Source organism: Macaca nemestrina, chromosome 5 (genome assembly GCF_043159975.1).
Source record: "Macaca nemestrina isolate mMacNem1 chromosome 5, mMacNem.hap1, whole genome shotgun sequence".
Taxonomy (NCBI): domain Eukaryota; kingdom Metazoa; phylum Chordata; class Mammalia; order Primates; family Cercopithecidae; genus Macaca; species Macaca nemestrina.
The window spans coordinates 150,608,558-150,632,624 of NC_092129.1; the positions used below are offsets into that span (position 1 = coordinate 150,608,558).

Consider the following 24,067-nt stretch of genomic DNA (forward strand, 5'->3'; position numbering starts at 1 on the left):
TCTCATGGGCAGTTGAGGTAGAAGGGTTGTGACGCATGGCCATGATGGATGGTGAGTTGAGTGATGCTGTTGAGCTGGAAGGTGGGGGACTGGACAAACTATCTTGAGCTGGGTCCCTTGTAGTATTAGGTTGGGCTCATCCACTGGTTCCCTGTCTAACCCTCTTTGTCTGCAGTGCGCCCCAGGCTACAATGGACAGAACTGCTCAAAGGAACTTGATGCTTGTCAGTCCCAACCCTGTCACAACCATGGAACCTGTACCCCCAAACCTGGAGGCTTCCACTGTGCCTGCCCTCCAGGCTTTGTGGGGCTACGCTGTGAGGGAGACGTGGACGAGTGTCTGGACCAGCCCTGCCACCCCACAGGCACTGCAGCCTGCCACTCTCTGGCCAATGCCTTCTACTGCCAGTGTCTTCCTGGACACACAGGTGAGGCCCCAGGACAAGGGGCACAAGCATGTCTGGAGCACAGCCGAGCAGACCATGGAGAGCCAGATAGTCTCCACCCATGTGGCAGCCATCACCTGGTCCATCCCCTGCCACCACGCCCACCCCCACCCAGAAAAGATGCCCCAGGAGCCCTTCACCTGCACATCTAGCACTGGGCCAACATCCAGGAATGGGCTGAGACGGAGGCAGTGACTGATGCAGTGTGTGACGTCTAATCTCCCCCACAATTACAGGCCAATGGTGTGAGGTGGAGATAGACCCCTGCCACAGCCAACCCTGCTTTCATGGAGGGACCTGTGAGGCCACAGCAGGATCACCCCTGGGTTTCATCTGCCACTGCCCCAAGGCAAGTGACCACAAATCTGCCTTCTCTGTTGCCCCCTATACTGACAAAAGGCAAGAATACCTCAGTTGGAATCCCAGAAGGGACTGTCGGGGAGCACAGATGTGGAAATTATTGGAAAAAGCCATGCCAAGTTCACAGTGGCAAGTGTCTCTCAGAAGCAAAGGAAAAGCAGGCAGCTGATAGCATGAATGGAATTTTCAGAAATCACAGGCGTTGCCTAAGGGAAGGTCAGGAGTTCCCCAAGCTCAAGCTGCGTGGTGGGTGGCCTCAGACAGGTTATTTTAACTGTGTGTGTATGTGTATGTATTTATGGGTCTCAGATGCATGGAATTAGACTAATCTTAAGCTTTGGTTCCTGATATACTGACATTGGTTTATGCCTAGTCTTCTTTTATTTTATTATTCTAACAATGTAACACCCATAAACCTAACCCAATAATTTCAATATTAATAATAACTTACATCTACTTATGTCCTCCTCCTGTATCCTGTTCCCTCTCTAGAGGAAGAGGAAGACATATGATCCTATTTCTAAGGAGTAAGATAATAATATAATAACCGGCCGGGCATGGTGGCTCACACCTGTAATCCCAGTACTTTGGGAGGCCGAGGCAGGCAGATCACCTGAGGTCAGGAGTTCAAGACCAGCCTGACAAACATGGTGAAACCCTGTCTCTACAAAAACATAAAATTAGCTGGGCGTGGTGGTGCATGCCTGTAATCCCAGCTATTGGGGAGGCTGAGGCAGGAGAATCGCTTGAACCTGGGAGGCAGAGGTTGTAGTGAGCCGAGATCGCACTATTTTGCACTCCAGCCTAGACAACAAGAGTGAAATTCTGTCTCAAAAAAAAAATAATAATAATAATAATAATAGCATTCTATTAACTGTTTAGTCTTCTAGAACTTGCACTATAATGCCACAGTCCATCAGGTTGTTGCACTCAACTGTGCTTCATCCATTTTCAAAATAATGTAATATGTCATTGTGTGAAATTACCATGGGACATGGTTTCAACATCCACAAAATGATTAACTTGATGCTCTCTGAGGCACCTTTTAGATATGAGACTCTAGGACCCTCTGCACCATCTTAACCCAACAGTTTGCTTGATGGGGAGTGGGAAGAATAATGCAAGTTCCATCTCCAATATCTCCCCTCCCCTCCACAGGGTTTTGATGGCCCCACCTGCAGCCACAGGGCCCCTTCCTGCGGCCTCCATCACTGCCACCACGGAGGCTTGTGTCTGCCCTCCCCTAAGCCAGGCTTCCCACCACGCTGTGCCTGCCTCAATGGCTATGGGGGTCCTGACTGCCTGACCCCACCAGCTCCTAAAGGCTGTGGCCCTCCCTCCCCATGCCTATACAATGGCAGCTGCTCAGAGACCACGGGCTTGGGGGGCCCAGGCTTTCGATGCTCCTGCCCTCACAGCTCTCCAGGGCCCCGGTGTCAGAAGCCCGGAGCCAAGGGGTGTGAGGGCAGAAGTGGAGATGGGGCGTGCGATGCTGGCTGCAGTGGCCCAGGAGGAAATTGGGATGGAGGGGACTGCTCTCTGGGAGTCCCAGACCCCTGGAAGGGCTGCCCCTCCCACTCTCGGTGCTGGCTTCTCTTCCGGGACGGGCAGTGCCACCCACAGTGTGACTCTGAAGAGTGTCTGTTTGATGGCTACGACTGTGAGACCCCTCCAGCCTGCACGTGAGCCTGAAACCCCCTGGAACCAGGGAAGGAGAGGGGTGGGTGAGAGGAGGAGGAAGGACGTAGATGGCTCTGAGTTACAGCGTGGCCACAGCCGCGGGCTCCAGGGAGTTTCCACCCTAATAACTATCACTAAATAAGGGTTGAAGACTCTGGACTCCAACCTAGGGTAATGGGGTGGCATCAATACTTAATGTGGGGCGTGGCCTTTGGGCTCCTCTCTGAGAATTGTGGGAACTCAGGCCTCAAGCCTCCCTCCCTAAGCCTTGCTGCCATGGAGTGTCTCCCCTAGCAGTAAGCACCTCACAGAGGGAAAAGGGCCTTGGACTCTCCTTCAGAAACAGAGGACAGCTTGGGAGGGTACAGAGAGGGGACAGTCTAGGGAGACAGGGGTGTTAGCAAACATTGGGGTGTCTGGACTACCATCCAGGACTTGACTAAGCTCATTGCTCCGCAGCTGCCCTCACTTAGCAACCAAAGCCCTGGAGGGCACAAAATATGGGGAATTCTCTCTAGGGTGAAGAGAAGAGTCAGGTTTTAGGGAGGTCCTGAGTCCCCCTCTCCTCACCCCACAGTCCAGCCTATGACCAGTACTGCCACGATCACTTCCACAACGGGCACTGTGAGAAAGGCTGCAACACTGCAGAGTGTGGCTGGGATGGAGGTGACTGCAGGCCTGAAGATGGGGACCCAGAGTGGGGGCCCTCCCTGGCCCTGCTGGTGGTACTGAGCCCCCCAGCCCTAGACCAGCAGCTGTTTGCCCTGGCCCGGGTGTTGTCTCTGACTCTGAGGGTGGGACTCTGGGTAAGGAAGGATCGTGACGGCAGGGACATGGTGTACCCCTATCCTGGGGCCCGGGCTGAAGAAAAGCTAGGAGGAACTCGGGACCCCTCCTATCAGGAGAGATCAGCCCCTCAAACGCAGCCCCTGGGCAAGGAGACCGACTCCCTCAGTGCTGGGTAAGAAGTTAGGTGGAGGGAAGGGCCAGACACCAGTTTTTTTAAGAGGGCAGAGGGAGGGAAGGGAGCCAAGGACCAACACAGAGGTCTCTGAGGTGCCTCCCCTACAGGTTTGTGGTGGTAATGGGTGTGGATTTGTCCCGCTGTGGCCCTGACCACCCGGCATCCCGCTGTCCCTGGGACCCTGGGCTTCTACTCCGCTTCCTTGCTGCGATGGCTGCAGTGGGAGCCCTGGAGCCCCTGCTGCCTGGACCACTGCTGGCTGTCCACCCTCATGCAGGCACTGGTAGGTGACCCCTTGCCACTTTCTCTGACCTTTGTTCCCAGGCCAGCTCTCATGCTAGCAACAGGCAATGGAGGCTGCATCAAACAGGACAACTGAGACTGAAAATGTTCTTTGTGGGGACTTACTTTCCCTAACCCCGCTTTCTCTAATTGAATCTCCCACTGGCCCATTTGTTCTACAGTCTCCTTCCTTATTTCCCTAAGCACATTATCCTAAACCTCTGTCATAGCCCTCCAACAAAGGGATGGTTTATCTTCTCTACCAGACTGAGAATATCTAATTGTCTTCGTATCAGACAACTCAGTACATGAAAGAATAATAGGCCGGGCGCAGTGGCTCACGCCTGTAATCCAAGCACTTTGGGAGACCAAGGCAGGCGGATCACGAGGTCAGGAGATCAAGATCATCCTGGCTAACGCGGTGAAACCCCGTCTCTACTAAAACTAAAAAAAATTAGCTGGGTGTGGTGGCGGGCGCCTGTAGTCCCAGCTAGTCGGGAGGCTGAGGCAGGAGAATGGCGTGAACCCGGGAGATGGAGCTTGCAGTGAGCCGAGATCGCGCCACTGCACTCCATCCAGCCTGGGCGACAGAGTGAGAGTCCATCTCAAAAAAAAAAAAAAAAAAAAAAAAAGAACTGCTATATCATACTCACTCTGTGCCTTACTCCAAGCATTTTACATTGTTACCTCATTTAATCCTCCCCCACAACCCCATGAGGCACATACTGCTGGTTGAGTATCCCTCATCTGAAATGCTTGGGAACAAAAGTGTTTCAGGGCCGGGCGCGGTGGCTCAAGCCTGTAATCCCAGCACTTTGGGAGGCCGAGACGGGCGGATCACGAGGTCAGGAGATCGAGACCATCCTGGCTAACACCGTGAAACCCCATCTCTACTAAAAATACAAAAAACTAGCCGGGCGAGGTGGCGGGCGCCTGTAGTCCCAGCTACTCCGGAGGCTGAGGCAGGAGAATGGCCTAAACCCGGGAGGCGGAGCTTGCAGTGAGCTGAGATCCGGCCACTGCACTCCAGCCCAGGCTACAGAGCAAGACTCCGTCTCAAAAAAAAAAAAAAAAAAAGTGTTTCAGATTTCGGATTTTTTTATTTTGGAATATTTGCATTATACCGGTTCAGCATTCCTAATACAATGTCCAAATGCTACAATGAGCATTTCCTTTAAGTGTCATGTTGGTACTCTGAAAGTTTCAGACTTTGGAACATTTCAGATTTGGGATTGGGATCATGGATACTCGACCTGTTTTTTTATGCGTTTGTTTTCTGAGACAGAATCTCACTCTGTCACCCAGACTGGAGTACAGTGACACCATCTTGGCTCACTGCAACCTCTGCCTCTCGGGTTTAAGCAATTCTCTTGCCTCAGACTCCCGAGTAGCTGGAATTACAATGGCATGCCACCACGCCCTGCTAATTTTTTTTGGTTTTTGGGTTTTGTGTTTTGTTTTGTTTTGAGACAGAGTCTCGTCTTGTCACCCAGGCTGGTGTGCAGTGGCGCGATCTCGGCTAACTGCAAGCTCCACCTCCCAGGTTCACACCATTCTCCTGCCTCAGCCTCCCAAGTAGCTGGGACTATAGGCACCCGCCACCACACCCAGCTAATTTTTTGTATTTTTAGTAGAGACGGGGTTTCACCACGTTAAACAGGATGGTCTCGATCTCCTGACCTCGCGATCCGCCCGCCTCAGCCTCCCAAAGTGCTGAGATTACAGGCGTGAGCCACTGCACTTGGCCGCTAATTTTTGTATTTTCAGTAGAGAGGGGATTTTGCCATGTTGGCCAGGCTGGTCTCAAACTCCTGGCCTCATATGATCCACCTGCCTCAGCCTCCCAAAGTGCTGGGATTACAGGCATGAGCCACTGTGCCCAACCTCAACCTATATTATCATCCCCATTTCGCAGATAAAGAAACCAAGGCAAAGACAGGCTATTAAACTTGTCCAAAGGTCTCCCAATAGTAATCAGTCTCACCCGGAGTGGCCTCTCTTTGTGACTCTGTCTCTCCCACCAGCACCCCCTGCCAACCAGCTTCCCTGGCCTGTGCTGTGCTCCCCAGTGGCTGGGGTGATTCTCCTGGCCCTAGGGGCTCTTCTCGTCCTCCAGCTCATCCGGCGTCGACGCCGAGAGCATGGAGCTCTCTGGCTGCCCCCTGGTTTCACTCGACGGCCTAGGACTCAGTCAGCTCCCCACCGACGCCGGCCCCCACTGGGCGAGGACAGCATTGGCCTCAAGTGAGAATGAGGAGAAACCCAGGCTCAGGAAGGGAAGTCTCTCCTATGGTGATATTTACAATTAGAAAAGATAAGAAATACTATTGCAGAAGTCAAAGATAGGGGAAGGAGGGGGGGGGAACCCTACTGGAAATCTTGGAGACCCTGATGGTCATAATTCCGTGTAACCTCTACCCACCCATTTCCTTCCAGGGCACTGAAGCCAGAGGCAGAAGTTGATGAGGACGGAGTTGTGATGTGCTCAGGCCCTGAGGAGGGAGAGGAGGTGGGCCAGGTGAACGGGCTGGGGCAAGTATGATCTGGAAGTGACGGAAGGGTTGAAAGAGCAAATCAACCTTCACTGATCCTTGCTTTTACCCAAAGGCTGAAGAAACAGGCCCACCCTCCAAGTGCCAGTTCTGGTCTCTGAGTGGTGGCTGTGGGGAGCTCCCTCAGGCTGCCATGCTAACTCCTCCCCAGGAATCCGAGATGGAAGCCCCTGACCTGGACACCCGTGGACCTGGTATGTGAGTCAACCCAGACCAAGAAAGAAAAAAGAAAAGTCTTTAGACCCTATTAGAATCAGAAAGTCCTTTAATATCAGAACTAGAGGAACTAATTTTAGACTAGTGCCTTAGAAAAATGATTCTCAAAGTGTGGTCCTCAGACAGCAGAATCAGCATCACCTGGGAATTTGTTAGAAATGCAAATTATTGGGCTCCACTACAGAGCTACTGACTCAGGAATTGAAGATGTTAGGCAATCTGTTTTAATAAGCCCTTCAGGTGAATCTGATCCAGACTCGTTTGAGAAAACCACTGCCCTGGAATGTCAGAGAATTAAGCTGCAGGTTCCTTTTACAGAGGAAGAAACTGAAGTCAGAGAAAAGTAGAAAAGTCACTTGACTAAAGCCACACAGAAGCGGAACTTAGCTTCCCAACACCTCATGTTTTGATTCTCTCTGAGCTTACATGTTGTCCCTTCCCCCTTGTTGTGTCATTTAGATTGACCCATTACTCATGTCTTACCAACAGATGGGGTGACACCCCTGATGTCCGCGGTTTGCTGTGGGGAAGCAGAGTCCAGGACCTTCCAAGGGGCATGGTTGGGATGTCCTGGGCCCTGGGAACCTCTGCTGGATGGAGGGGCCTGTCCCCAGGCTCACACCGTGGGCACTGGGGAGACCCCCCTGCACCTGGCTGCCCGATTCTCCCGGCCAACCGCTGCCCGCCGCCTCCTTGAGGCTGGAGCCAACCCCAACCAGCCAGACCGCGCAGGGCGCACACCCCTTCATGCTGCTGTGGCTGCTGATGCTCGCGAGGTCTGCCAGGTTGGCACACACTGAGGTCCCTACAGGGAATGGGGCGAGCTTACAAGTAAAGCTGGACAGAAGCATCCCCTAGAGTTTGACAAAGAGGAAACTGGTGTGATTGGGAACCTGACAGGGAAACTGCGGAGGATGGCTGAATATGGATTGCGAGTGGGGTTAAAAGTGTAAGGAACTTGAGTTGGCAGTCCAGGGTACCCCAGGGGTCACTGGCCCTCTGTCTCCCCAGCTTCTGCTCCGTAGCAGACAAACTGCAGTGGACGCTCGCACAGAGGACGGGACCACACCCTTGATGCTGGCTGCCAGACTGGCAGTGGAAGACCTGGTTGAAGAACTGATTGCAGCCCAAGCAGACGTGGGGGCCAGAGATAAATGGGGTATGTAGAGGAAGGGGTGATGTGTGCTGTAGAGAAGTTGAGCAGATGGGGTGGGAGATGGAGTGCAAAATATAGGTGCAGTGGAGGGGCATTCCCTCTCATCCTGCTGTTAAGGCTGTCAATCTGCGATGTGGTGGAAATACGGGCCGTGTGAGTTCCCCCCCCCAACTTCTACCGTCAACACCACACTGGCCCTCTGCTCCAGCTTACTGGGGAACTGGCATGGAAGAGAGTGTCTGTGGAAAGTGGGCGGGATCTCGTCGGGGGAGACGGTTTCCCAGTCTCACCGACCCCAGAACAATGCCCCATTGTCCCTCCCGCGCACTGGTGACGTCACCAGGGCAACACTTCCTGCAGGCCGGTAGTCTCCTGGGCAACGCTTCCCGCCTTTGAGGGACCAACCGGCCCAAATAGCCCTTCTCCCAAGGACAGAACCCGTGGGAAACCGGAACCCAGGCGTCTGGCCCCCAACAGCGGTAACAACCTCCCACGTCGTCCCCTAGGGAAAACTGCGCTGCACTGGGCTGCTGCGGTGAACAACGCCCGAGCCGCCCGCTCGCTTCTCCAGGCCGGAGCCGATAAAGACGCCCAGGACAGCAGGGTTAGATGGGACAGAGGGCTTCCCACAAAACAGTCGGGCGCAGGAGAGATGGAAAGTGCGGTAACTCGCAAAGCCTGAAGGGAGAGGGGCCAGTGGTCCCGTAAGTGAAGGTAGAAAGGCCCAGTCCTGTGGGCGTGGCCTGCCCTGATATCGCCCCTGGCTCTTTCCTCCTGTGCAGGAGCAGACGCCGCTGTTCCTGGCGGCACGGGAAGGAGCGGTGGAAGTAGCCCAGCTGCTGCTGGGGCTGGGGGCAGCCCGAGAGCTGCGGGACCAGGCTGGGGTAGCGCCCGCGGACGTCGCTCGCCAACGAAACCACTGGGATCTGCTGACGCTGCTGGAAGGGGCGGGGCCACTAGAAGCCCGTCACAAAGCCACGCCGGGCCGCGAATCCGGGCCCTTCCCGCGCGCACGCACGACGTCTGTAAGCGTGCCCCCGCATGGGGGCGGGGCTCTGCCGCGCTGCCGGACGCTGTCAGCCGGAGCAGGCCCTCGTGGGGGCGGAGCTTGTCGGCAGGCTCGGACTTGGTCCGTAGACTTGGCTGTGCGGGGGGGCAGGGCCTATTCTCATTGCCGGAGCTTCTCGGGAGGAGGAGCAGGAGGAGGCCCGCCCCCTCGCGGCCGTAGGTTTTCTGCAGGCATGCGCGGGCCTCGGCCCAACCCTGCGATAATGCGAGGAAGCTACGGAGTGGCTGCCGGGCGCGGAGGCAGGGGCCCAACGGATGACTGGCCCTGTGATTGGGTGGCCCTGGGAGCTTGCGGTCCTGCCTCTAACATTCCAAACCCGCCTTCTTGCCTTACTCCGTCCCCGGAGCGGGGATCCCCTCAACTTGACTGGGGTCCCCCAGCCCACCAAGAAATGCCCATAAACCAAGGAGGAGAGGGCAAAAAATAGGAGAATACATGGTAGGGAGGAATTCCAAAATGATTACCCATTAAAAGGCAGGCTGGAAGGCCTTCCTGGTTTTAAGATGGAGCCCCAAAAGTGAAGGGCTGTGAGTTTAGTTTCTCTCCTAAAATGAATGTATGCCCACCAGAGCAGGCATCTTCCACATGGAGAAGCTGCAGCTCTGGAAAGAGGGTTTACGATGCTAGGATGAGGCAGGCCCAGTCCTCCTCCAGAAAATAAGACAGGCCACAGGAGGGCAGAGTGGAGTGGAAATACCCCTAAATTGGAACCAAGAACTACAGGCATATGGGATGTAAGATGTTCTTTCCTATATATGGTTTCCAAAGGGAGCTCCCTTCATCCATTGTCCCCACTGCCCACAAATGGCTAACAAATATTTATTGGACACCAACTATGTGCCAGGCACTGTGTAGATGCTGAAAAGTGGCCAAGGGCCGCCCCAGCTGATGACTCCTTGCATTCCCTCCCCTCACAACAAAGAAACTCCACTGCGGGGATGAAGCGCTTCTTCTAGCCACTGCTATCACTATTTAAGAACCCTAAATCTGTCACCCATAATAAAGCTGATTTGAAGTGTTACCTTTTTTTGGAGGAGTTGGGGAGACGAATGGGAAAAAAGATGGGAGTGACTGCATAGTGTCAGCATTTTGTGCTTTCGGCTCAGCATTTGCATTGAATGGAGGATGTAAGTATAGTTTAAAAGCAAGAATAAGTATATTTAGGGGCCCTATGATAATTTAGGGTATTATCTGAAAGCAAGAGTCTAGTAGCCAAGGGAGAACCCACACACACACTAGGTCAGGGGTCCCCAACCCCTGGGCCGCAGACTGGTACTGGTCCATGGCCTCTTAGGAGCTGGGCCACACAGCAGGAGGTGAGCAAGCATTACTGCCCAAGCTCCACCTCCTGTCAGATAAGCATAAGCATTAGATTCTCATAGGAGCTCGAACCCTATTGTGAACTGCGCATGCAAGGGATCTAAGTTTCTTGCTTCTTATGAGAATCTAATGCCTAATGATCTGGGGTGGAACAGTTTCATACTGAAACCAGCCCCCCATCCCCACTGACCATGGAATAATTGTCTTCCATGAAACTTCCCTGGTGCCAAAAAGATAGGAGACCACTGCACTAGATGATGCACACACTTTGTCCCTCATCCTAGGGCTTTTAGTTATGGCCACTTAGGAGATTCCTAAGGCCACAAGTCAAGTAGATGGAGAGAGTGTCTTAAAGAAACTGTCCACCTTGCAGCAACATGTTGCTAGGTTTGAAACATGGAGTCATGAGGCATTTTGAAAGCCAATAATATCTACAGTTTATTGAGTATCCACTATGCATCAAGTGCTTTATTACATTTAATACATCAACTCTATGAAGTAGGTGCTATTAAAACCCTATTTCACTCTTTCAGAAATTGAGGCACAGAGATCTGCCCAAGATTGCAAAGGAATAAGTGGCAGGACCAGATCTCTTCTTCATCACATTTCACATTCCAAATCACTCAGCTATAAACTCCCTAACATGACAGGCTGCCATTTAGAGGTACCAAATGGTTGTCTGCCCTGCTCCTTCCTTGATGCCAACCAACCTGATTAGCATTGATCAAAGACCAAGCCAGAGAGGTAGTCCTCTCCCTTTTCGATTTCATTTCATTTCTTTCTTTTTCTGAAACAGGGTCTTGCTCTGTTGCCCAGGCTGGAGTGCAGTGGCACATGGCTCACTGCAGCCACAACCTCCTGGGCTCAAGCAGTCTTCCCACCTCAGCCTCTCATTTTTCCATATCTACATCTCTTATACCCAAAATAGGTTTTCCCTTGTCCCTTATCTGCACTAAACTATAAGTTTCCAAAATGAAGCCTTCCTGTACTCTCACATTTGGTACACATCTTGTCTCCTGAATAGAGTGTATATTTTATTTTATTTTATTTTATTTTATTTTTGGAGACGGAGTCTCGCTCTGTCACCCAGGCTGGAGTGCAGTGGCACAATCTTGGCTTACTGCAACCTCTGCCTCCCGGGTTCAAGCAATTCTCCTGCCTCAACCTCCTGAGTAGCTGGGACTACAGGCGCATGTGGCCACGCCCGGCTAATTTTTTGTATTTTAGTAGAGACGGGGTTTCACCATGTTGCCCAGCTGGTCTCGAACTTCTGAGCTCAGGCAATCCACCCTCCTCGGCCTCCCAAAGTGCTAGGATTACAGGTGTGAGCCACAGCCGCCAGCCATCTCCTGAATAGACTATAAATACCTGAAGGTCAGGGATTATTCAATACATATATATTGAATACTTAATACGTGTTGGACCCATTGCTAGGGTTTTATGTATATATTTGAGAGCTCCACATCCCTAGGTCTGAATCCTCTACTTCCCACTGGAACCATGCCCCCTCCCAGACCCAGTAAGTAAGAGGGAAGATCGGGAGGGCCAAATCCTACAGCAGGGTCTATCTCAGGGAGGAAAGGGACCTGGTTGGGGGGAGGGGGATTCTGAGGAGTGAAACCACTTCCTGTGTAGCTAGTTCCTGTGTTGACAGAAAGAGCAGAAGAGGAGGTGGGGTGGAGGGAGCAGAGTCAGGGATTAGGGGGCTACTGAGGCTCTGGAGATGAGACTGCCAGGAGTCCTTCCCCACCATCAGCCCCCTCCACTCCTGCAGCTGAAGGAGTTTTTCCCAGTCTCTGTGCTCCCCTGGGGTGACAGAGACTGAACAAGATGTTTGGGTGGGAAAAGAGAATGGAGGAAGTTGACAGGGATGGGCGGGGCCCGTGGGGGGGCTGACCAGGAACTCAGCTTCCTGCTCAGTACCCAGGCATCCAGCCCCCAGCTCACCCCCACCCCTTCCAGCCCCCACTCCCCTCAGGAACCCAAGGTTCCGGCCCTCCTCCCAAATCCCAGCCACCCCTCCCCCACCAGTTTCTCCCCTCCAGGGGATGGAGGCTGAGAGACCCCAGGAAGAAGAGGATGGTGAGCAGGTGAGCTGGGCACGGGGTTGGGGAGGCTGACACTGGGAAAGAAGGGAGGTGAGAGGATCTGGGGCAGAAATGTAGGGACACAGGGGCCTTGAAAGGCTTGGGCAAACTGAGGCAGGAACAGAGACACACAGAGAGGAAACGGGCCACTGACCTAGCCCCTGTCCACTCCACCCACTTCAACCACCACTGCTTGACTGGAATGGACATATTTTGGCATCAGGGCCCCCCTCAGGATGAGCAAGGCTGGCCCCCTCCAAACTCCACCACTCGGCCTTGGCGATCTGCTCCTCCGTCCCCTCCTCCTCCAGGGACCCGCCACACAGGTACCCCTACCCACCCAGGGAGAGCCCTGACCCTGGTGCCCACATCCTGATCCCATTACCAAGGCCCAGTCCATTGTGGGCCCTCTCCCCACCTCCTCCAGACTCCCCTTGGGATTACCCATTGCGCCGCCTCTCCTCTGACCCAAAATCCCTAATCACATCACCCTATCCACACTCCCCCATGGCTCCTGTCTGCCAACCTCTCTGGGTCTCTGAGCCCTCCACACCCCTCTCCCCAGCACTAGGACCCCGCTCGGCCTCCCTGCTCTCCCTGCAGACTGAGCTCCTTCTGGACCTGGTGGCTGAAGCCCAGTCCCGCCGCCTAGAGGAGCAGAGGGCCACCTTCTTCACCCCACAAAACCCCCCAAGCCAAGCCCCTGCCCCACTCCGTCCTCTTGAGGACAGAGAACAGCTTTACAGCACCATCCTCAGTCACCAGGTAAGACATCCCCCCAGGAGGCAAACCCAGGCCTCCTGGTCTCTTGGCCCTGTTCTCTTTTGGGTTCTACTCCTGCTTCTCCCTAGGCACCCCATCACCTTCACAGGTTTCCTATATGCCTCCCCATACCAACCCTTGATCCTCTCATGAACCTCCTCCCCTCCGACCCTCACCAAAGCTCTTCCTCTGCCTCCACTCCTCCAGTGCCAGCGGATGGAAGCCCAGCGGTCAGAGCCTCCCCTCCCTCCAGGGGGGCAGGAGCTCCTGGAGTTGCTGCTGAGAGTTCAGGGTGGGGGTCGAATGGAGGAGCAAAGGTCCCGGCCCCCCACACACACCTGCTGAGACTTGAGCCCCCAGCCAGCCCTTCCTCACCCCTGGTCTGAAAGCTGGGCAGCCTATTGCATGCCCTCAACTCTTGCTTGGCGGGGGTAACAGAGACTGAAAGACGCAGCACAAATCTCAATATTCATCGCCCACATCACCTTCCTTGGGAACTGGACGGGGTGAAAGGCCTCAAACTCTGGGAACAGGCGAGGTGGAACGTGGATTTAACTCCCCCCTGCACAGGTCCATGGGAGCTTGAGGCAGTAAGGGGGATCCCAGGCACCCATCTCAATGAGTGGCTGGGAGTCTTTTCCCTAACTTGTGGGGACACCACCAATTGTCGAGCTACTAGGCACTAGGGTCTGAGGGCTCAGGCCTCCTCCTGAGAGGTTATAACCTGAGAGGCAGCTCTACCCTTCCTCCCAGTAAGAAGGGAAGGTGGGTGGGCACCTGAGAGATTAAGACTATTCTCCCAGCCCCACTACCAGCACCCCCCATCCCTGAGACTGAGGGGTTTAGAGGCTGTGAATGGACCTTCAGCCCTGCCCACCCTCCCTCCCCACTGCTGCTGAGTCTGTCCAATGTTTTGGTTGTGTGAATAAATGTAATACCCCTCTGGACTGAAGACTGGTGTCTGGGGGACCAGGGCGGGGTGAAGGGTAGGAAGGTGAGGCCAGAGGCCGCCTCTCTCCCCAGTCTGGCCAGAGGCCAGCTCCCCTCCCTGGCTGGTTAATTACTGGCTCATTAAGCAGCGGCTGGAGACCTCCCTAATTATCTCCCCCAGCCCCCCTCTCCTGGTTTTAATTAAGTAGAACAGGGAGGGGAGTCATTAGAACAAGAAATATGAACTGAGCTGTCGGTGAACCCAGGCATTCCAGCGGCGTGAGTCCACATCGCCTAGATCCCTGATTCAGGACCCAGGTGGCAGACCCCCGCAGCCGCCAACACGCCCCCACTCCCAGGCCGCGGAAGTCCAGCCAGGGGGCTTTCCCATATTTTTCAGATGGCCCGTCTCCTCCCCTCAGCCCCTCTTCCCTCTCCCCTCCTCCACTCGGTCTCAGTTCCTCTGTTTCTGTGTCTCTCTCTCCGCCCCCAGCTCCTCCCTGTTCCTCCTCTCTTCTCCCCTCCTCTTCCTCCCCGGCTCCCCTCCCCCAGCCTCCCTCCCTCGCTCCCCCCCTTCTCCCTCCTCCCTCCTCCCTCTCTCTCACACACACCCCCGCTTGGGCCTCCTCTCTCTCTCCGGCTCCATTTTCTCCGCCGCCGGGGGCCGGGGTCTCCTGTGGGGGGCCCAGCCGGTACCCCAGGTCTCCCTTCAGTGCCGGGGTGAACCCCCGGGGGAGCCGGGAGCCGGGGGCAGACGGGCGGGGGTTGGGGCGGAGGGAGCAGCGGCCCCAGCGAGTTTGGGGGGAGAAGTAACCAGGCGGGGGGAGGGGCGGAGCAGGGAGGGGGCCTCAGGGCCCCCCCCCCAGCTATGGACGAGCGGCTACTGGGGCCGCCCCCTCCAGGCGGGGGCCGGGGGGGCCTGGGATTGGTGGGTGGGGAGCCTGGGGGCCCTGGCGAGCCTCCCGGTGGCGGAGACCCCGGTGGGGGTAGCGGGGGGGTCCCGGGAGGCCGAGGGAAGCAAGACATCGGGGACATTCTGCAGCAGATAATGACCATCACCGACCAGAGCCTGGACGAGGCCCAGGCCAAGTGAGTGCCCCCACCCCGGGACCCCACACAGACCCAGCAAACCCCGTTCACATGCTTTGAATCTTCTGGGAGCCCCCCAACTCCAGGGCCCTCTTCCAGGATCCAACAGCTCTCTTCTCTCATTCCTGGGAGCCCCTAGAAAAGTGATCCCTCTCAAACCTCCCTTCACCCCCAGGCCTTGAAACCTTCACAGAGGGAACCCCAGGTGGCCCCGCTCCCCACTCCTAACCTTTTGCTGACCCCCACACTCCCCTGGAACAGCCCCATCTCCGGGAGCCCCCTCTGGCTCCCAGACTCAGAAACTGTTCTTGGGCTATGTTATCTTCTTCCCTAACTCTCCACCCAGCCCCTTCATTCTGTCCAGATGTGGAGACCTCCACACCCTCTCCAGAGCCCCTAAAGCTCCTCTCCACGGCTCAGCCAGACACTAGGTGCATCAAAGCCTCCCACCTGCTCAGCCCCAGGACCCCTTCACACACACAACACTGATGTCCCCAGTTAGCTCGGCACCCCCAGCCCCGCTCTGCCACCTCAAACTCCGACTCTTCTCAACCCCAGCCTCAGTCTCTCTACCTCTGAAACCTACCAAGTCACTTTCCTTTCTCCATCCACTCCCAAATTCCTCCTCATACTTTTCTAGACCATCTCCCAAAGCCCCCGGCCTTTAGCCTGCTGCCTGCATCTTCCCTGTGTCACCCTGAAGCCGAGCAGCTTCCCCATGCTCTGGGAGCTGATCTTTTCCCAAGAACTCCCCTCCCCAACTCCATTCCACCCCCAATCCGCTTCCTCCCTCTGCAGATTGACCCTCCTCCCTCCTTGTTCTCAGGCCCCCTGCTCTGTTTCTCTAGCTCCTCAACTTTTCTCTTTCCCCACTCCCACTCCTCCCAAGGAAACACGCCCTAAACTGCCACCGAATGAAGCCTGCTCTCTTTAGCGTCCTGTGTGAAATCAAGGAGAAAACCGGTATGTGGGCCCTCCTCTGGTTGCTCAACTCTGGGGACACAAATCTGTTCATTATAGGGCTAGAGTGTGACAGCTTGGGGGCCTGAGGAAAGTGAGGAGTCAGGGGCACTGGGGAAGGAACCAAAGCCTGGGAACTTGGCTCTCCAGGAAGCACCAGGAGGACTGAGCACTGGGTATGGGGTCCCTGGGTCCTTAAGTCCACTCGCCTGCATGCTAGGCCTCAGCATTCGGAGCTCCCAGGAGGAGGAGCCGGTGGACCCACAGCTGATGCGCTTGGACAACATGCTTCTGGCAGAGGGTGTGGCTGGGCCCGAGAAAGGGGGCGGCTCAGCAGCAGCAGCTGCAGCCGCTGCAGCCTCTGGGGGCGGCGTGTCCCCTGACAACTCCATCGAACACTCGGACTATCGCAGCAAACTTGCCCAGATCCGTCACATATACCACTCGGAGCTGGAGAAGTATGAGCAGGTAAGGAGAGGAGGGTGGAGGGAAGGGCTCTTGCAGGGGAATCCCATGGCCAAAGGGCTCCTTCTCAGCAGCCCACTGGCCCCCACTACAGGCATGTAATGAGTTCACGACCCATGTCATGAACCTGCTGAGGGAGCAGAGCCGCACCAGGCCCGTGGCCCCCAAAGAGATGGAACGCATGGTGAGCATCATCCATCGAAAGTTCAGCGCCATCCAGATGCAGCTCAAGCAGAGCACCTGTGAGGCTGTCATGATCCTGCGTTCCCGTTTCCTGGATGCCAGGTGGGCCCAGGGACCCGAGCTGGCCCCCAGCACTGGGCTCCTTCCCATTCCTCTCCAAGACCCTGAGCTGCCATGCTGCACAACGTGGTACTCCATGACAATGGTGACTCTGGGGTCATGCCATGTAACAGCCCTGCCAGGACACCAACACCCTCCTCACCGCTCTTCTCCCTTCTCTGTAGACGAAAGCGCCGTAACTTCAGCAAACAGGCCACTGAGGTCCTCAATGAGTATTTCTACTCCCACCTGAGTAACCCATATCCCAGTGAGGAGGCCAAGGAGGAGCTTGCCAAGAAGTGTGGCATCACCGTGTCTCAGGTATTATGGAGGTTTCGGGAGGAGTTGTCAGGCAAAATGCACACATCTCAGCTAGGTACAGTGGTGTGTTCCTGTAATCCCAGCTACTAGGGAAGCTGAAGTGGGAGGATCACTTGAGTTGGAGACCAGCCTGGGCAACAGCATAGTGAGACCAGAAGAAAAAAAAATGCTGTCACTCACATCTTATTCAGTGAAGGGCTTCGGAGGCAAATGTTTCTACCCGACCCTCCTTTCTGCCCCACAGGTCTCCAACTGGTTTGGCAACAAGAGGATTCGCTATAAGAAAAACATCGGAAAGTTCCAAGAGGAGGCAAACATCTATGCTGTCAAGACCGCCGTGTCAGTCACCCAGGGGGGCCACAGCCGCACCAGCTCCCCGACACCCCCATCCTCTGCAGGTGGATCCTACTGTCACCCCGGCTGACTGTTTTGCACACTTCCTGCTTTTGTTCCCACTTCCTACCTAGGCAAGATCATAGCAGAGAGGGGGCCTTTTGGGGTGACAGGGACCAAGCTGAGATAGGCTGGAGATGTCAAGGGACAGAGGCCACTCCAGTGAACTTAGTTCTGCCTTTCTTCCCACGGGTGGCCATGGGAGGCTAAGGAACAGCCTGCTCTTTCTGCGTGTTGCAGTGTTGTTTTGTGGATAATTGGAGTATAGTAGCACGTCCCCACAAGAGCTGAGAGTTGTGGTTCATCCCCTTTCTACCATCACGGGCTCTATTACACTCTTCCCTCTCTGCCCCCCACAAGGCTCTGGCGGCTCTTTCAATCTCTCAGGATCTGGAGACATGTTTCTGGGGATGCCTGGGCTCAACGGAGATTCCTATTCTGCTTCCCAGGTCAGATGCCCATCTCCTCTCCAGTAGGGCTTTCCCCAACTCCATTTCCCCTACTTGAGGATCCAAGACCTCTTTCCTCTGAGTTCTCTTCACTGTCACACCTTCCTCCGCTGCCTGCAGGTGGAGTCACTCCGACACTCGATGGGGCCAGGGGGCTATGGGGAGAACCTCGGGGGAGGCCAGATGTACAGCCCACGGGAAATGAGGGTGAGTGGATCCTGAAGCCCTTCTCCGTCCAGTTCTCGCAGGACAGAGGGGCATTCTCCCTAGTAATGTTGTGCCCACACAGGACTCCCGGGGCCTTGTCTGTTTTCTATACTCTGTCTTTCTCTTCTTCCAGGCAAATGGCAGCTGGCAGGAGGCTGTGACCCCCTCTTCAGTGACATCCCCAACGGAGGGACCAGGGAGCGTTCACTCTGACACCTCCAACTGATCTTGCCCCTCAGGGTCACAGGGGTGGGGGCTCTCACAAGGCGACTCTTGAAGAGGACACAGGCTTCCAGAGGACAAACCCCAAATACAGGAGAAGCACAAGACAGAGAAGGGCCAATGGGGTCATCCCCTCCCTAACTAGACTCTCTGTGCTGGGGGTGCTAATTACATGGCAGGAAGAATGGGGCCTCTAAGGGGAATGTGGGGTCTGTCTCCCCCTTTTTTCCATCTTTTTCCTCTCTCGCTTTCTTTCTTACACAGAAACATACATATACCCAGAAACCTATCTCTCAGACCCCTTTTTCTCCTGTCTTCCCCTCTCTCCCTCTCCCACACCTCACACACATACTCCCACTTGCAACTATTCTGTTTCTGTCTCTGGGCTCCCCCACTTTCCCTTCCCCACCCCACTTATATGTTCTGGAATCTGTGGAGACGCCAGCCCTGCCCAACCAGAGATGCCAAAAATGGGGACATGACTTCTGGACAGAGGACATGGGCCACGCCCCCATGCATCCCCACCCCCGCCCCTCCAGACGGCTTACTTACCTCATACGCAGCTCATCTTAAACCAATAGAATCGCTCGGTGGACGAGAGTGTCTGACTCAGATATCTACCTCGGAGGGAGTTTCTGCTACTTTAGGGAATTATTGACTGGGCTTTGGGGTTGAACTTTTTTTTTTTTTTAAAGAAAGAAAAAGAAACCCTGGAATCCATCTGTTTTTTTTGTTGTTGTTGTTGTTTTTGGTGGTGGTGGTGGTTCTTAATTTTTAATTTAGTTTGGGGAAGTAGCTTTTTTTTTATAAATATGTTGATTTCTTGTCTTTTTTTTTTTTTAATTTCTTACTTTCCCATATTAGGGGTGATAGCCAAAGGGGTCCTGGTAAGAGAAAGGGGGGACAAACAGAACTGGTGAAGAGGCCCCCCTGGCTCCAGGCCTGTCCATCAGGAAGTAAATTTTACAGGGCACCAAGCTTTGCCCCCTAAAATCACTTACGTGTTCTTTGCTCATGCAGGCAGTTTTTGCCGCATTTGGTGTGGAGGCAGTGAAGGGCTTGCCCTGCTGGCCTCTCATCCCCCTTCTTCCCACAAACCTTGGGCAGGGCTGGACTCAGTAATTTTGAGGAAATCGAAGATGCCATCTTCCCCTGTGAGTGACATGTCTTTAATTTTTTAAAAAACTACTATATGAAAATTGGAGGGGGAAGAATGGGAAGGGAGTTATTGCCAAATATGTTAAATATGGGTTGGGGTGCTTGTATATGTATCTTCCTCAATCTCCCCAGAAATGAGGTATCTTTTTGTCACACCAAAATCAAGTGGTAGGGAGAGGGAGGAGGTTGCAAAAAGCCAGGTGTGGGGGAAAAGTAAAATCAACACTGTCCCATCCTCAGCCCTAAACCCTACCATCTGATCCCCTCAGACATTCTCAGGATTTTGCAAGACTGTCAGAGTGGGGAACCCCTCCCATTAAAGATCTGGGCAGGACTGGGGACAGGTTGGAAGTGTGATGGGTGGGGGTGTGGGAGGCATGGGCTGGGGGCAGTTCTCTCCTCACTTGTAAACTTGTGTAGTTTCACAGAAAAAAAACAAAATGCAGTTTTAAATAAAGAAGTTTCTTTTTTTCCTGGGTTTAGTTGAGAATTTTTTTCAAAAAACATGAGAAACCCCAGAAAAAAAAAATATGTTTTCTTTCACGAAGCTCCAAACAGGTTTCTCTCCTGTCCCCCAGCCTTTCCTTCACGATGCAGTCCCAATTGCACCCTTGCAAACAACAGTCTGGCCTGAACCCTATTGATGCAACCTTGCCCAGTCAACATGGGGCTCCAGTGGGTCACCAGGCAGCCCTGATGGACTGATGGAATAAATAGGATAGGGGGCTCTGAGGGAATGAGACCCTAGAGGGTACACTCCCCATCCCCCAGGGAAGTGACTGTGCCCGGAGGCTGGTAGTACCCAGGGGTGGGGTGACAATTATTTCTCTAGTACCTGAAGGACTCTTGTCCCAAAAGCATGAATTCCTAGCATTCCCTGTGACAAGATGACTGAAAGATGGGGGCTGGAGAGAGGGTACAGGCCCCACCTAGGGCGGAGGCCACAGCGCGGAGAGGGGCAGACAGAGCTATGAGCCTGGAAGGAAGCAGGATGGCAGCCGGAGCAGCAGTTGGAGCCTGGGTGCTGGTCCTCAGTCTGTGGGGTGAGCCACTCCCCCCACCCCACTGACCCTTCCTGCAGAAAGCACTTGAACCCCATACCCCAATTGCCCTAGAACTTTTCCCAGAACCCAGGGAACTGCTTTTCAAGGTCCCTCACGCACCCTGTTCAAATTTTGTTAGCCCTCATTACCTTCCTGCCCCTCTACCACGGTGCTGTCTCCCAGGGGCAGTAATAGGTGCTCAAAACATCACAGCCCGGATCGGTGAGCCACTGGTGCTGAAGTGTAAGGGGGCCCCCAAGAAACCACCCCAGCAGCTGGAATGGAAACTGGTAAGTGGGGATCCTGTTGCAGCTTCCCAACTTCCAGGGAGACCAGCAATGATTCGGATCCCTGTCACTCTGCCTCACAGTACTTTCCCAAAGGCCTTGCACTGTTTAGGCCCTGCTTCTCTGCTTCTAGAATACAGGCCGGACAGAAGCTTGGAAGGTCCTATCTCCCCAGGGAGGCCCCTGGGATAGTGTGGCTCGTGTCCTTCCCAACGGCTCCCTCTTCCTTCCGGCTGTCGGGATCCAGGATGAGGGGATTTTCCGGTGCCAGGCAATGAACAGGAATGGAAAGGAGACCAAGTCCAACTACCGAGTCCGTGTCTACCGTAAGAATTCCAGGGCCTTCTCCAAGGCCCCCTCTCTTATCTCAGAAAAAGCCTTCAATCCTAGCCTTGGCCCATGAGGGCCTCTGACTTCCACTGGCCCCATTTCCACACACAGAGTTTGAGAACCTTCACAATTACAGCCTCTGATTGGATTTTTCCTCCTTCAGAGATTCCTGGGAAGCCGGAAATTATAGATTCTGCCTCTGAACTCACGGCTGGTGTTCCCAATAAGGTAGTGAAAGAAAGGAGAAGTAGAAAATGGTCCTGTGAACAGGAGGCGAGTGTGTGTGGGTGTGTGGCATCTCTCATTTTCAAAGGATTCTGAGGTCACCACTCTTTCCCCAGGTGGGGACATGTGTGTCAGAGGGAAGCTACCCTGCAGGGACTCTTAGCTGGCACTTGGATGGGAAGCCCCTGGTGCCTAATGAGAAGGGTGAGTCCAAAGGTGCCCCCCAAGCTGCCTTCTCCCTGATCTCACTCCCACACCCACCCTGGGATAATTTGTCTTATCCTCCTACCATAGGAGTATCTGTGAAGGAAGAGACCAGGAGACACCCTGAGACGGGGCTCTTCACACTGCAGTCGGAGCTAATGGTGACCCCAGCCCGGGGAGGAAATCCCCATCCCACCTTCTCCTGTAGCTTCAGCCCAGGCCTTCCCCGACGCCGGGCCTTGCACACAGCCCCTATCCAGCCCCGTGTCTGGGGTGAGCAGAGGTGGGGAGGGCTCCAAGCTCATGTGAGTGCATTCTGAAAGTCGGACCCTTAGGGAAAGAGGGAGTCAAGCCCATGGCCACTGGGATCACTCACAAGTGTAACTCTCCACCTCATAACCCTTCCAACTCCCAGAGCCTGTGCCTCTGGAGGAGGTCCAATTGGTGGTAGAGCCAGAAGGTGGAGCAGTAGCTCCTGGTGGAACCGTAACCCTGACCTGTGAAGTCCCTGCCCAGCCCTCTCCTCAAATCCACTGGATGAAGGATGTGAGTGACCTGGAGAGAGGGGCTGGGAGGTAGGGTGAACCATAACTAGCAACAGGGAGGGCAGAGGGCTAACGAGGGAAAGGCAGGCTAGGAGCTGAGGAGGAAGAGAGGGTATTTGAAGATGTGGAGACAAAAAGACAAGAGTTTTGAAATAGTCTCCTCTCCCCTTCCCCCACCAGGGTGTGCCCTTACCCCTTTCCCCCAGCCCTGTGCTGATCCTCCCTGAGATAGGGCCTCAGGACCAGGGAACCTACAGGTGTGTGGCCACCCATCCCAGCCACGGGCCCCAGGAAAGCCGTGCTGTCAGCATCAGCATCATCGGTGAGACCTCTCTCCAAGCCCTACAGACCCTGGGGCTAGGGTGCAGGATAGCACAGGCTCTAATTTCCTGCCCCATTCTGGCCTTACCCCCAAGAGCCAGCCCACCTCTCCCTCCGTGCACCCACACCCAAACCTCCCCTGCCCCACCCAAATTCTGCCAAGAGAGCAGCCAAGCCTCTCCCTTCTTCCCTCTGAACTAAAAAAAGGGAAAGACGGCTGGGCACAGTGGCTCACACCTGTAATCCCAACACTTTGGGAGGCTGAGGCCGGTGGATCACCTGAGGTTGGGAGTTCGAGACCAGTCTGACCAACATGGAGGAACCCCATTTCTACTAAAAATACAAAATTAGCCAGTTGTGGTGGCACGCGCCTGTAATCCCAGCTACTCGGGAGGCTGAGACAGGAAAATCACTTGAACCCGGGAGGCGTTAAGTTGCGGTGAGCCAAGATCCTGCCATTGCATGCCAGCCTGGGCAACAAGAGCGAAACTCCATCTCAAAAAAAAAAAAAAAGAAAGGGGAAGACTCCACTGGAGCTCCCACTAAATAACCCTCTCTCAACCCGAAGTCTTCCTTTCTGACTGGATCCAACTTTGTCTTCCAGAACCAGGCGAGGAGGGGCCAACTGCAGGTGAGGGGTTCGATAAAGTCAGGGAAGCAGAAGATAGCCCCCAACACATGTGACTGCGGGGATGGTCAACAAGAAAGGAATGGTGGCCGGGCGCGGTGGCTCAAGCCTGTAATCCCAGCACTTTGGGAGGCCGAGATGGGTGGATCACGAGGTCAGGAGATCGAGACCATCCTGGCTAACACAGTGAAACCCCATCTCTACCAAAAAAAAATACAAAAAACTAGCCGGGCGACGTGGCGGGCGCCTGTAGTCCCAGCTACTCGGGAGGCTGAGGCAGGAGAATGGTGTAAACCCGGGAGGCGGAGCTTGCAGTGAGCTGAGATCCGGCCACTGCACTCCAGCCTGGGCAACAGAGCCAGACTCCATCTCAAAAAAAAAAAAAGAAAGGAATGGTGAGTGGTGGGGGCTGTGCTCTCAATTTTCCCTGTCTCCCTACAGGCTCTGTGGGAGGATCAGGGCCAGGAACTCTAGCCCTGGCCCTGGGGATCCTGGGAGGCCTGGGGACAGCCGCTCTGCTCATTGGGGTCATCTTGTGGCAAAGGCGGCGACGCCAAGGAGAGGAGAGGTGAGTGGAGAAAGCCAGACTCCTCAGACCTAGGGCTTCCAGGCAGCAAGTGAAGAGGGGTGGGGGGTGGAACGACAATGTGCAGCATTCTCCACAATCTTCCTCCTCAGGAAGGCCTCAGAAAACCAGGAGGAAGAGGAGGAGCGTGCAGAGCTGAATCAGTCGGAGGAACCTGAGGCAGGCGAGAGTGGTACTGGAGGGCCTTGAGGGGCCCACAGAGAGATCCCATCCATCAGCTCCCTTTTCTTTTTCCCTTGAACTGTTCTGGCCCCAGACTAACTCTCTCCTGTATAACCCCACCTTGCCAAACTTTCTTCTACAACCAGAGCCCCCCACAATGATGAGTAAACACCTGACACATCTTGCTCTCGTGTGTCTGTGTATATGTGTGTGAGACACAACCTCACCCCTACACCCTTGAGGGCCCTGAAGGAAAGGGACTCACCCCCACACTTCCCCCACACTGCACCAAACATCTACTCAAGTTGGGGAGAAGATGCTTCTGTCAAGAGAGGGAGGGAGGAAGGTGGGGGGCAAACTTGGGAA

General features: G+C 54.7%; 4 protein-coding genes across 7 annotated transcripts in view; all 4 read left to right on the forward strand.

Moving 5' to 3' along the window:
- Positions 1-11,588, forward strand: part of LOC105497580 (notch receptor 4) — a 31,640-nt gene extending 20,052 nt beyond the window's left edge. For 2 of the 4 annotated variants that reach the window (XM_011768767.2, XM_011768768.2), the window contains exons 19-30: positions 176-428; positions 683-795; positions 1,965-2,488; positions 3,064-3,447; positions 3,558-3,733; positions 5,757-5,976; positions 6,169-6,241; positions 6,340-6,478; positions 6,990-7,285; positions 7,512-7,659; positions 8,163-8,320; positions 8,439-9,746. In XM_011768767.2, the coding sequence (XP_011767069.2) occupies positions 176-428; positions 683-795; positions 1,965-2,488; positions 3,064-3,447; positions 3,558-3,733; positions 5,757-5,976; positions 6,169-6,241; positions 6,340-6,478; positions 6,990-7,285; positions 7,512-7,659; positions 8,163-8,320; positions 8,439-9,152 (3,198 nt within the window). In that variant the 3' untranslated portion in view covers positions 9,153-9,746. The other 2 variants (XM_011768772.2, XM_011768769.2) reach the window with 2 other exon arrangements.
- A 429-nt stretch (positions 11,589-12,017) lies between these two features.
- On the forward strand, positions 12,018-13,841 carry LOC105497581 (G protein signaling modulator 3). The gene is made up of 4 exons (XM_011768773.3): positions 12,018-12,135; positions 12,356-12,458; positions 12,698-12,897; positions 13,102-13,841. Exons 1-4 carry the CDS (start codon positions 12,094-12,096, stop codon positions 13,237-13,239), a joined length of 483 nt encoding a protein of 160 aa, XP_011767075.1. The 5' UTR covers positions 12,018-12,093; the 3' UTR covers positions 13,240-13,841.
- Positions 13,842-14,403: 562 nt separating this feature from the next.
- Positions 14,404-19,847, forward strand: LOC105497587 (PBX homeobox 2). Its single transcript, XM_011768790.2, has 9 exons — positions 14,404-14,913; positions 15,803-15,876; positions 16,094-16,341; positions 16,433-16,623; positions 16,806-16,941; positions 17,186-17,339; positions 17,695-17,783; positions 17,904-17,990; positions 18,124-19,847. The coding sequence occupies exons 1-9, from the start codon at positions 14,693-14,695 to the stop codon at positions 18,214-18,216; spliced, it is 1,293 nt and encodes a 430-aa protein (XP_011767092.1). The 5' UTR covers positions 14,404-14,692; the 3' UTR covers positions 18,217-19,847.
- Positions 19,848-19,989: 142 nt separating this feature from the next.
- Positions 19,990-23,886, forward strand: LOC105497586 (advanced glycosylation end-product specific receptor). The gene is made up of 11 exons (XM_011768788.3): positions 19,990-20,413; positions 20,597-20,703; positions 20,834-21,026; positions 21,194-21,258; positions 21,372-21,459; positions 21,550-21,732; positions 21,875-22,005; positions 22,185-22,326; positions 22,930-22,956; positions 23,395-23,521; positions 23,632-23,886. The coding sequence occupies exons 1-11, from the start codon at positions 20,269-20,271 to the stop codon at positions 23,726-23,728; spliced, it is 1,305 nt and encodes a 434-aa protein (XP_011767090.2). The 5' UTR covers positions 19,990-20,268; the 3' UTR covers positions 23,729-23,886.
- The last annotated feature ends 181 nt before the right edge of the window (positions 23,887-24,067 follow it).